A 12,574-nucleotide genomic window follows, 5' to 3' on the forward strand; every position below is an offset into this window, starting at 1 on the left:
GAATTATTAAAATTATAAATTCTCCCTCCATTCAATTTTTACTTATTCAGTATTGACTTGACATACCTCCTAGAGGATAGAACAACCAATAGAATGACAATTATACTATATCACCATTTAAATAGATATAATAAAATCAATGCTTTGAAAAATTCATTGAAACATGATTATAATTAATAATAAAGACAAATTAGAAATCAAGTAATACGTTATCTCTTGATTTTCTAGGACATGTAAAAATAGCGGAAGTCATATTTGAGACAAATACTTTTAATAAGAACAACAAATACACTGAAACGGAGGAAGTACTTCTAATTTATTAGATATTGCGTCTTAAGCGATCGTTACCATGATTAAAGTTCTCTTAATTTTGAATTACTTATTGTCTCATGTATAATTATTTATTTAAACCCTTGTTTAAATAATTTCGATATTATTTTATAAAATGATGTGTAACATGAATCGACATTCGCAAGATTCAGAAATACAAGTTATATTTGGCCATTCACCAGCAGAAAGTTTGTCGATGGACAAAGGTGTAAATGTTTAGTTACATGTGATGGGAGATGGGATAAGTAAGGATATTCCATCGATTGTGATATTTCACGTAATTAGCTATCTCATCTTCCATATGAAATGGTTAATCTACTGTTTTTGTATAAATGATGAAATAAAATAATTTGATGACTAATTAATATCCATAATATAATCAAATGTGAGGTAGAATAATTTCGCATTTTATTACGAAATTATTTTTTTTATTCCACCAACTAAAGGACCCCTAATTTAAGTTCTCATGGAGTACTTTACTCCTTTATACATCATAAAAATGCAACAAAATACAAGCAGGGGAAAAAAAATTGGACTCTCATATCTTCTTTGTCTTCTGATATTTACCCAGCTTTGACCGACGTTGCTTGAACAAGTGCAAATAAAGTTTGAGCCATAGAAGAGGGTACAACACAAGCAGAACCTGAAGTTAGAAAAATGAAGTATTTTTTATGTCTGAAACAAATAACATTGTGCTCAAGGATTTACATGTTTCAGCATTAGCATTAGTAGGTAGCAGTTTGTTGTCTTGTATTCATCCATACTAGTAGTTGTGGTATTGCTCATGTAGTTTCTTGCCTTTTGATTTCTATTATTATTTGTTATTTCTTAGATTTCGACCATAGTATTATTTTGTTGTAGTTATTGTTCTCTTACTATCTGCTATTTTGTTACGATCTGTCATTCCTTGTACTTTTGTTCTTTTTTTTGGGACTTCGTTGTACTATTTTCCCTTAAGTCGAGAGCCCATTGGAAATAACTTCTCTATTTCTGAGATATGGGTAAGGTCCGTGTACAGTCTACCTTCTCTGTAAACCACTTTGTGAGATTATACTAGCATGTTATTGTTGTCGTTGTTGCAGCATTTTGCACCAAAAAGCTCAATCCAGCTAACTATAGACATATCATCTCATTAATTTAATTAATGTAATATTATCAATTGCCTATTTGCACACATGCTACAAAAATACAGAATCGTGCACTTGGTTGAAGACTGAGTTAATACCCGAATGAACGGAGCATGTTCTAGAAATCCTAGATCCGTGCCTGCTCTCTCTTTACAGACATTATCCAAACAAAGCACAGATCATAAGATTCACATGAATGCAACACCAATATCAGCTAGAAATGCTGATCTACTTGCAACATTGGTACATATATTGGGCGTCATCAAGTTGCTTTTCTATGTTTTAATTTAAAGTTTTATACAGAGTAAGTGCCTTATCTTATCCAAGAACAAAAGTCTTATACAGAGTGAGCCCCAAAATTCGGCTCAAAAAATGGAGAAAGTTGATGCAAAAGTAAAGCTGAAGGAGTTCATTGGTATGGTGCAAAAGCCAAAGTAAGCTTTCGTCGTTAAAGATGTTCTTTCTATAATATGCAAAATTAAGGCATATCAAGATATTGACAGAAGAGCAACTAAAGATCAGTTTCAGCTGAAAAGTATATGACGACACTCATTAAAATCGTATACATTGGATGAACTCCTCTTTTAGTCGTTAGGTCCTCAATTTTCGAAGTGACAAGCCAAGAACTCAAAGAACAACTAAACTTTTTTCTTTTGAATTGAGGAGAGTAGAAAAGACCATTAAATTAGTAACCTGTCAATGGGAGTGTCTATTTGATCTATTTTCTTCTCGAGTGGCTAAGCAGTTAAAAGGGCAGCCCGGTGCACTAAAGCTACCGCTATGCGCTGTGTCCGGGGAAGGGCCCCACCACAAAGGTGTATCGTACGCAGCCTTACCTTGCATTTCTGCCAGAGGCTGTTTCCAAGGATTCAGAAAATTATAGAGAAATGAAAGAAAAGTCATTATTTTCGACCAACAAGGAGTGTTAGCATCATCTGCCAGAATTAGCAATGGGGTTTTATCGTGGACCAAAGAGAGTATAGACTTCTTCAGATATGCAGTATTAAGCATAAGTATTCCCATAAACCAGTTTGTAGTAAAAACATTTACTCCTGTATTCAAATAAACATTTTAGTTCAGAACCTTGGGGTTGAAAAAAAAATTCTAAAAGCAATTTTGCAAAGAAAAGAGCCTTATTCCAATTGTTCACGTATAACGTATTAAAGCTCCATTAGAAATTGTGCTTTGTTTCAGGATATTAGAACGTACCTTGATAAAGTTATAATAACTGAAAGGGAGACTATTTGCATACAGGTTTCCCCTTTTAATGAACGGAAGCGCCTGGTACATAAGCCATACTGCACATAAAAGAAGTCCAAGCTTTTCAAATTTTACACAGCAAATGGATGAAAAATACAGTATGAATATGATCTATGAAAGTTAAAATTAGTTTTAACAAACTTGTTAGCTTACTTTCACCAGGTCCCACTCCAACGGGATACAGTAGAATGAAAGCAGTGTACCTAATGGGCAAAAAGATACTGAAAACCAAATAAATTCCTACTAACATATTCTCTCCTGAGTAACAAGATGCATTATTTCTGCAAGAGAATCAAACCTGAGGTAAGTGATCAAGTACGGTGGACTCCCAATGCAACTCAAAGCATAGTGTGAGTATCTGATAACCTGCGTTGAGGAACAGGACCGTATAATTGTTTAAGGCTTATCATCATGCAAGGTCAACTGAAGGTTCAAAAGGACGGAGTAATGCCCAAGTAGAAAATTAAAAAGTTATTGTACCTCGAACACTGATACAAGTACGACCACGAAGATGGACGCATGTGAGAATGTAATGAACCCGGGGCTTGGAGTGTGCGAGTGAAGGACTTAAAACACACCAAACGACCCTAATCTCACACTTGGAGTGTAAAGAGGAGCCTTGGAACACAACAAGGCAGCCCCTAAATAAACTTGAAGGGAGCCTAGTTCTTAAAAGGGTATTTTGGACATTTTGTATTTTATTTGTAACCTAGTATAAATAGAACACTGTAGGGCTTTTAGACTTAGATTATTCATGATGTTGTAAGTCTTAACACAAAAAAACACAAGTCCTCTCTCCTTGAGACACCAAAACCGAAATTAGGCATAGAGAGTGTGGAATCACTCTTGTTGATCTCATGGCTTGGAAACGTGATGCTTGGGAGGTGGATTCCGACCTTGTGTCTTCGTAAGAGATAGGTGAACGTTGTGTGTAGTGTTAAGGATCCAAGAGTGGAATATGCTCTTGAGTTCTTAAGATTATACCTTCATTAAGTCTATCTAACTATCCCTTTACTTTTATTGTAATCTTGTAGTAGTTTGTGTTCTTGTAACCGTTTCTATCTCTTGTTAGTAAAACCGTGTGTTGTTCCTATCTTGTTATTGTTGTCCATCTCGCCATATTGTTGCTGTTTTGGTGTATTTACACCTTCAATATCTTGTTGTTATTGTGTTTTCATTGTTGTTGTAGTGAATCCGAGAGTGGTCACCAAAGGGGTCCTCGGTTCTTCAAACTTGTGGACTGATTTGGTGTTTGTTTCGTGTTTCCCTTGTGCTTCTTGTATCATTTGGTATCAAAGCATGGCTTGATCTTGTTCCTACAAGATCAATCTTGGGCTTGCTTGATAGAAAATTAAAAAAAAAAAGTGTTAGAAAACTGAAAAATCGAAAAGAAGCAAATCTGTCCATTTTGCGTTCTTGGCCGAAATTGTGTTATTGTTGTGTCTTGGCCGAGATTTTTACTTGTTTTGTTGTTTCTAGTGTTAGTTTTCTTCATCTCTAACACTCGAGTCTAAATCTAAGTTTGAGCTTACATTGTTGATGTTGTTTTCGTGAACATAGGGCTTGGCCGAATTGTTGTTGAAACATTGTTGTGGTGGACTGTTTTGGCCTTGTGGTCTTCATCTTGTTGTTGTTCTAAACTTGTCCACGTGATATTGTTGTTCATTGGTGGCTAAGAACCATTTTGTTGAAATTGTAGTTGTCTTGCCCAAGTGTTGAAGATATTGTATTGTGAAAATTGGAAGTTAGTCGTGTGAAAATTGTGGTATTTTTGGAGATTGTTGTTGGTTGTTCTTGGTGATTGTTGATATTGTTCTTGAAGTTCTTCACAACCTTCATAGCTTGTTAATATAAAGTGAACATTAGATCTATAAAGGTGAAGGAAAAAGGGGTAAAGCTTTGTTAGTCTTGAAAGACTTACCATCACTCATCAAATAGTCAATCACATCTCAACCACTTTCCAACAACTTTCCATAAAACAAGGGTCCATGTTATAAGGAGAAGTACAAGAAAGTCAAAGTCTTGAAAACTTGAATTTGAAAAGGCTCCAAGACTTGTTTTAATTTCCCTCCTTAAAACAAATTCCACCAATTCCTAAATTGTAAATTGACCAAGACTTGAGATTGGACGACAAAAATTGTTAGAAACCGCAACCAATTACGTGTTGCCACGTCGTCATTGTTACTGTTCACGCAACAATTTTGGCTCAAATTTCAGATTTTCTTAGTTTCTTTTTATTGTTCCGTAGTTTCGTTTGATTGGTCCGAACACTAATTGACAAGCTAGTAAACTCCTACTACATTGTAATTAGTTTTGTGTCCGTTTGTTCGTGTTAACGTTCTTTGTGTGCTTTTCTCTTTTATGAATTCATTGTATCTTGTTGGTTCAAGTCTGTAAGCAAATTTTCGTTGAGTCAACTCGAACGAAAATCTATTCCGGACCAAGGTGGACTCCTCCCTCAATCACTCACGAAGTACAAGCCGGCTTTCAACACTTGTGAAACCAAGTGTGAGGTAAAAATTGAGAGTGAGAGTGTGGTGAGGCATTTTTGAGCTAACAAGTTTGTTTGTTTTGTTGTTCGTTGTTGTCTTTTCTTTTAGGTACCATGGCTACCACCAATCTCGATGCCACATTTGACCGCATCACCGACAATATTGAAAACATGAAATGGCACATTGAAAGGCTACGTCAATTGGTATCCACACTTATCCCAACAAATTCAAAACCTAAGGTCCAAACACCTTGCGGTGAGATCTTCCCGAAGGAAGTTGCCCAAACTTGTGAAGGACTTTCACACCAAGGTAAAGACGAACATACTCATGAACGTCAATGTAAAATAGCTATCTCTTACATTTTGGTACATGTGGATGATGAACATGTGACTAATAAGCCGTTGTGTGTGAGTAGTAGCTTACCTACGTATGAGTATATTGATTCCTTACCACTTGTAGATAATGTAAATGTTGTGCGAGTGGATACACTAGTTGATCCTATAGATGACCGAATCGACTCTTCTAGTAAGATCGATTAGTGTCCACCTAGTGTTGAAGCTATTATGTTGAATGAAAGTACATCGTCGTATGAAAATTGTGTTGACCAACTTGTGTGTAAAACTTGCCCACTACTTGAGAATATGTGTGATGTGATTAATGAGTCTCAAGTGAGTGAAGAATTTGAAAATGTTGGTCAAGAAAAAAGGAGTGAACCAGTGAGCCTATGTTGTTGTAAGGATTCTAATGTTTGCTTGGCTCATAGGGTTAATCGTGTGCTTGACATATCTTTGGAACTTGATAATGATTCCTTAGAGAGTGAAAGTTTCAAATCTGTCCACGGGTTAGATCATTCACTCTTTAGGTACAATGTCTTGTTTGAAGATAGTTTAAACACTCCTAATAGACCTAGTGGTGAAAATGATGGTATAGCTTGCCTTGGAAGCTATAGCATATAAGCTAACCCACTATGGTGTGACAAAATTCCTCCTAAAGATGGAAATCTCTTCTTGGAAGATGAGAGTACTCTTAAGGGTAAGGAATGTGTGGTCTTGGAAACTACTTATTCTACTTTGTGTAGCTTTTCCGAGGACACCATAGTAGAAGTAGAATTGAGTGCCACCTTTCTCTACTCTCTCTTTACTTGTGATGATATGTATGCCAATGTAAAGAGTAGGCCGTGTGGTTGTGGTAAAGACTACGGGAAATGGGTGTGTTGCTTAGACCCGTGTTTATGGCTGTTTATGGCCATTCTTCCCATTTGATCCTGGTGCCATCTTAGAGTGGGGAAGATTTACTCTCGGCTTAGGTGCGTTTCTTTTGGGTGCTTATCATAGCCAAAGCCAAGTCCTTGGTGAATTTGTCGATGGCTTCATAATGTTTAACACTAAGGACTCTTGGTTATATGTCAAATATGAACCACCTTGGCATGTTGAGATTTGTTGTTGGCCGAGACTTGAACTCAAAGGGTCTTCAGTTTCTTTTTTTGGGTGTGGGTTGTTTTGAGTGTTTTGAGTACATACCATTATTGTTTATTTTTACTAATCCTAACCCTCATGCCATGAGGAAGTGTGCTTGTTTGACTCTCTTTGATTTTGCAAGGCATGGATTCGAGGTCGAATCCTTTTTAAGGAGGGGAGGATGATACAAGTACGACCGCGAAGATGGACGCATGTGAGAATGTAATGAACCCGGGGCTTGGAGTGTGCGAGTGAAGGACTTAAAACACACCAAACGACCCTAATCTCACACTTGGAGTGTAAAGAGGAGCCTTGGAACACAACAAGGCAGCCCCTAAATAAACTTGAAGGGAGCCTAGTTCTTAAAAGGGCATTTTGGACATTTTGTATTTTATTTGTAACCTAGTATAAATAGAACACTGTAGGGCTTTTAGACTTAGATTATTCATGATGTTATAAGTCTTGAAACACAAAAAAACACAAGTCCTCTCTCCTTGAGGCACCAAAACCGAAATTAGGCATAAAGAGTGTGGAATCACTCTTGTTGATCTCATGGCTTGGAAATGTGATGCTTGGGAGGTGAATTCCGACCTTGTGTCTTCGTAAGAGATAGGTGAACGTTGTGTGTAGTGTTAAGGGTCCAAGAGTGGAATATGCTCTTGGGTTCTTAAGATTATACCTTCATTAAGTCTATCTATCTATCTCTTTACTTTTATTGTAATCTTGTAGTAGTTTGGGTTCTTGTAAGCGTTTCTATCTCTTGTTAGTAAAACCGTGTGTTGTTCCTGTCTTGTTATTGTTGTCCATCTCGCCATATTGTTGCTGTTTTGGTGTATTTACACCTTCAATATCTTGTTGTTATTGTGTTTTCATTGTTGTAGTGAATCCAAGAGTGGTCACCAAAGGGGTCCTCGGTTCTTCAAACTTGTGGACTGATTTGGTGTTTGTTTTGTGTTTCCCTTGTGCTTCTTGTATCAAACACAACATAACTGGTAAATAACAAGGCCTGAGATTAGGTTCGTAGAGCTTAGAATCACATTCTGATCTTGAAATTTTGAGGTGTCAAGTTACCTAAATCAAATTGACCTTTTTGTTGCTGCTTCATGTTCCAGTATTTGGCATTTCAGTTTCAAAAACCTAACCTAAAAGTACCTCTTATACAGTTACACTTTTTCTGAAGTTACGTATTTGTGCACAAAATCGTACTAAATTAATAAGGATAAAGTGGAGAAGTTAGCTTTGAATGACATACTATTTTGGTAACCAAATGCATATTGCAAAAGCCACTCAACCACTAAGTCACCAAACAAGTACTCTATAACTTGTAGGATAGCTTTAGGAATGAAAAAGACTACAGCTAAAAACAATGAGCCGTCATTATCTGACGTGAAGAATATTGAAGCATTATTAATTCTCTAGTCTAATGGGAGATAGAACTTATGCAGGCATGTCAAATCGCTTTGGGCTGTTGAGAGACACTCTAGGAATAGGAAAAATGGTTTCTGAATTTTCAGTTTTACTATTTTTGTGGAAGCAGACACAAAGTCATTTAACATATGGAAATAACTTATGTTTGTCGTATTAGAGCAACTTATGGAAAAGAACTCGAAGATGGTGGAAGTGACTGGTTTTAATTATCACTAGATGGTTAGTTCTGAAGCAAAAACAGATTTCCCTTGATGAAATGGAAACACAGTTGGCCATTTTGTTGGATTAAGGAGATAAACATGTGAGGACGACATAAGATAATTAGTATTACAAAGGAAATCAGAATCTTCCTGCCATGATACAAATGGTAGAATGGTAGAAATGATTTTGATCATTGCCGAGTAGGAAATTCATTTGTGGTTGAGCAAAACCTATGAGGTAAACTCCACATGTTTCATCATTCAGTTATGATATGCAGCTGATCAATTAAATGCAGAACTTCTCAATACACTTATTCCCTTCAGTAACTGAACAGATGTTTTTCAATTTTGAAATAGCATCTCAGCATTAAAAGTACAATATCAGCCAGAAACTGAACTAAGAAAATATGTCTCCGCATTATAGCAAACTGTCAATTTTATCTTTCTTGGCCTATGGGATAAAATCAAGTGTAATTTCTGTTCTTATCTGTATAGGAAAACTATTGTTACCGGAGCATGAATGAGTAAATATAGTCACTTCATGTACTTGTGTCATGCATTATTATTTGTTTTATAGAAGTTCAAGTATATGTGAAATAGCTGATCATTGCAAGGAAAGACCAGATTTCAGAAATTTGACACTAAAATGGGATTGATTATGCAGAAAATTTTGATAACTAACTCATCCAAGCTGCACAAGCATAATTATAAACTAGGTTGTCTAGATAACAAATCTTTTATTTTTTTGAACTTGGTAACTTCTAGATAACAAATCTTTTTATGGATGAAAGAAAGTTACAGGCGGATTTTGTGAAGTACATGATGGATAAGAAGTGGTAACATATTCCGATGTGAAAGAAGGAAAACATAAATGATAAATATCCCCCTTCATCTCTTCCTCTGATTGTCGATATTTCAAGGCTAAAGAAAATTATATGTCATATCACTTCTACTTCCAAGCTTATATGTGTATAACTCCTAATAAATCTAGCTCTACATACTTGGAGATGTCCATTAACCATCTCCAAGTATGTACATTTTTGTTGCCTCTTTCTTTCTCAATCACTTCTTATCACTACTACAAGGTTAGACGGACATCACATGTACCTAGTTATCAAGTAAAATTGACACATACAGTTCGTTCCACAATAGCATGTCGAAGGAACAAAATATGGAAAGTACCTCACTTCAAAGTCTATCTATCCTCTTGAAATTCATGATTTTTCGGATCATTTTTTTTTTTTGTTTTCTACTGAACTGCCAATTTTCTTGGGTAATATGTGGTCTGAGCATACTTACATCAATCATAAATACATTGGTTTTATAGTCCCCTCCATGTGCTTGCTTTTATCAAAAGTCCATCCAGGGAAAGCTTCTAAAATGTCTTTTACCACAGCACTGATTTCTTTCATTTCCAGCCATTGCTTTCAATAGGAATAAGTTTTACAGTTATTGCAAGTGGGATGAATTTCATACTAGTCTTTCCTCAAAAGATGGTTTAAATTTATATTAAGCATATGAATCGACTAAGTTAAGAAAGGGAGAAAAGGCAGGAAAAGAAAAGGGAGTAACATGTAAGGAAGGCGAAGAGCGGAGGAAAATCAACTCACCTCAGTTAAGCTCCAAGCGGAAAATGTTATGAACATCGAAGGCAATTCTTTAACCTACAAGAAGCAAAACAGACCACAAATACTTCACCGTCTAGTTATTTGTGTTCACAACTAAATAGTAATGGTACACAGACCAGAAATTAGCAAAAAGAAAGACTTACATTGCATTATTAAGCTTCTATAAATGTTGTTATTTCAACCGATTATAAGCTCCATGATGATACTATGTAAAAAGTGCATATACTCTATGTTGATCATACTCTCTAAAAATGTCACGGGATACATGTTGGATCTAGTGTCCGACATAGGAGCAAAAACATTTTCAAAGAGTCGGAGCAACATAGTATATAATATTTCAGTAGCTAATGCATAAAAGTAGGTGTGATTTGATTAGAAAGATATAAAACCTCAACAATTTGACGAACAATTGCTAGCACAAAATGAGTTCTTCCACTCCATTGCATCAGAGGAAGCACTACTCCACTAGGAACAATCCCTTAAAAAATATTCAAGAAAACAAAAAAGAAAGAAAACTGAAATCAGTATTTGAGCTAGCTAGTCAGTGTGTTGGTTTTAGGTCGAACCCAGTAACTTTGGTTCAAACTCTAAATTTATGTATGTACAATTTATTAATTTAGAATGTAGTAACTTTTACAAAAATATTAAAATCCCAAATCATAAACTTCAAATTCTAGCTACCTTTGCAATGTTGTCAAATGTAACCAATTAAAAATATATTACCTATAGCTCCATGTATAACTTCCAAGAATGCACAACATTGCAGTAAACCTTCACCATAAAGATCACAAATTTAGTCAAAACACATTAAAAAAACGGAGAGATATTTTTCTTTTTCATATATGGAATTGGAAAAATAAATTCGAACTTACAAATTAGTTCACCAGCAGAAGCATAAGCCCCAGTGACTAACTTGGTGGAAATTAAATTGCTCAGAATTCTGAAAAGAGCTGTTGTCCTACATTTGCGTGAAATAACTTATAATATTGCAACATTCTGAATATAATAATATTGAGTCAAGAGAAGAGACAGAATTTTCACTAAAAGATTTAAAATATAAAGAATTAAACACATTAAGAAATCAAGGGGCTCGACATTTACAATGTACACACAAAAAGTAATTGTAAGCATATATAAATTGCATAATTTTTTTATGAAAAAGATTTGGATGAACCCTATGATACTTGGCTCCGCCCGTATGGGTGGGAATGAAAGGGAAGAGAAATTTACCATCCAAGAAACTGAAGAAAATTATAAGAGAAGAGATAAAGAGCCTGCAACTTAGCCATTAGAGATAACTCGGTTAACTTGGCCTTTCCCATGACATGACATGTATTAAAGTCTGTCCTGGATTTTAACTTCAACAACAACCAATAGTAAAAAAAAAGTTGGCCCAGAAGAGGGACCACAAAAATCAATATGGAAACCAAACTTGAAAGGAAAAAAAAAATGTGAAACATTATACTTCTTGGACTCTTTAAAAACTATGACAGATGTGTGTCAAATCATCTAAATATAATACATTTTGGAAAAGGGTAGTGCTAAAGGACTCGAGACATTGTGACTCGATTTACACGAAAAGGGTAAAATGATGATTTTGCCCTTTGACTCCAAAACTGCCTCTTCTTTCCTCCAAAATTGCAAAACCATTTTTTATTAGACCAAACTTCTCTACTCTTTTAACTTTCCTCATTTACATTTTGTCTTCACTATTCATTCTACTTTACTCAATTAAATTCCCCTAACTATTTCATTGCACTTGATCATTAATTATTTTATCTTTTTTTATTTAATTCGGGCATAATAGATCATAATGACTCGAATAACCAATTATGAGCAACATTAAATGACGTTTTGGGGTTGGAGGACAGTGATAGTTTGCATGGTAATGAAGATTCATATGATGGCTATGTTGATGGTCCAGATCGATATTTGGACACCGACGATGAAGACCTTTAAAACCTGGCCGATGAAGAGATGAATAGGTCTCATCAATTGGTTCAAGATGAAGATTTAAGTGTATCCGACGGCGACGAACATCAGTATGGGGAGGATGGTGTTGAAGAAAAGGAAGGCCCATTGCATGATGATAGCTACACCGACGAGCAATTTACGGCAGGCGTTGTTGAAGGTATGTCTTTTCGATATGTACAAACTGCCTTCGCATTTTATAAAGAACACAGTCGTTTGACTGGTTTTGGAGTTGTTAAGAAAAGTGGAAAAAAACTGGCTGGTCAAATAAAGTATATGACATTTGGGTATGATAAGTGCCGAAAAACAACAGCTAGGAATCAAAGCAAGAAGGTTGATTGCAAAGCTAGGGTGAACTGTCATATGATGAATGATGGTTCGTGCGTAGTGACAAAGGTTGTCTGAGAGCACGATCATGAGTTGGAACTTGTACTGTCGCGTTTTTTACCCTGCTACAAGGAATTGAGCAGGACTTTGAAAAAGAGACTAGTAGCGCACAACATTGAAGGTCTAAGGCCTTCAAAAAGCATAAGACTCTTGGAGGTCAAAGCTAGAGGCCTCGAAAGAATGACGTACACTCCCAAGGACTAGCGTAATTACATTCTTCAGCAACGGAGGCTCTGAATACTTTCTAGCGATGCTGCCGCGTTACACAGATTCTTTTTGGAAATGTAGTCCAAG

At 35.8% G+C, this 12,574-nt stretch overlaps 1 protein-coding gene across 2 annotated transcripts; it reads right to left on the reverse strand.

Annotated features, from left to right (window-relative positions):
• Positions 1–706: 706 nt before the first annotated feature.
• LOC107856569 (very-long-chain (3R)-3-hydroxyacyl-CoA dehydratase 2) lies at positions 707–11,432 on the reverse strand. 2 transcript variants are annotated; one of them, XM_047399721.1, is made up of 9 exons: positions 11,153–11,432; positions 10,795–10,880; positions 10,646–10,693; positions 10,312–10,400; positions 9,905–9,958; positions 3,016–3,083; positions 2,871–2,920; positions 2,667–2,755; positions 707–973 (listed from the first exon to the last, which is right to left on the reverse strand). In XM_047399721.1, exons 1-9 carry the CDS (start codon positions 11,380–11,382, stop codon positions 869–871), a joined length of 819 nt encoding a protein of 272 aa, XP_047255677.1. In that variant the 5' UTR covers positions 11,383–11,432; the 3' UTR covers positions 707–868. The 2 variants fall into 2 exon arrangements, with proteins under 2 accessions (XP_047255677.1, XP_047255676.1); XM_047399720.1 differs by having other exon boundaries at positions 2,871–2,938; positions 11,153–11,392.
• Between the last annotated feature and the right edge of the window lie 1,142 nt (positions 11,433–12,574).

This window comes from Capsicum annuum, chromosome 11 (assembly GCF_002878395.1).
Source record: "Capsicum annuum cultivar UCD-10X-F1 chromosome 11, UCD10Xv1.1, whole genome shotgun sequence".
Classification (NCBI taxonomy): Eukaryota; Viridiplantae; Streptophyta; class Magnoliopsida; order Solanales; family Solanaceae; genus Capsicum; species Capsicum annuum.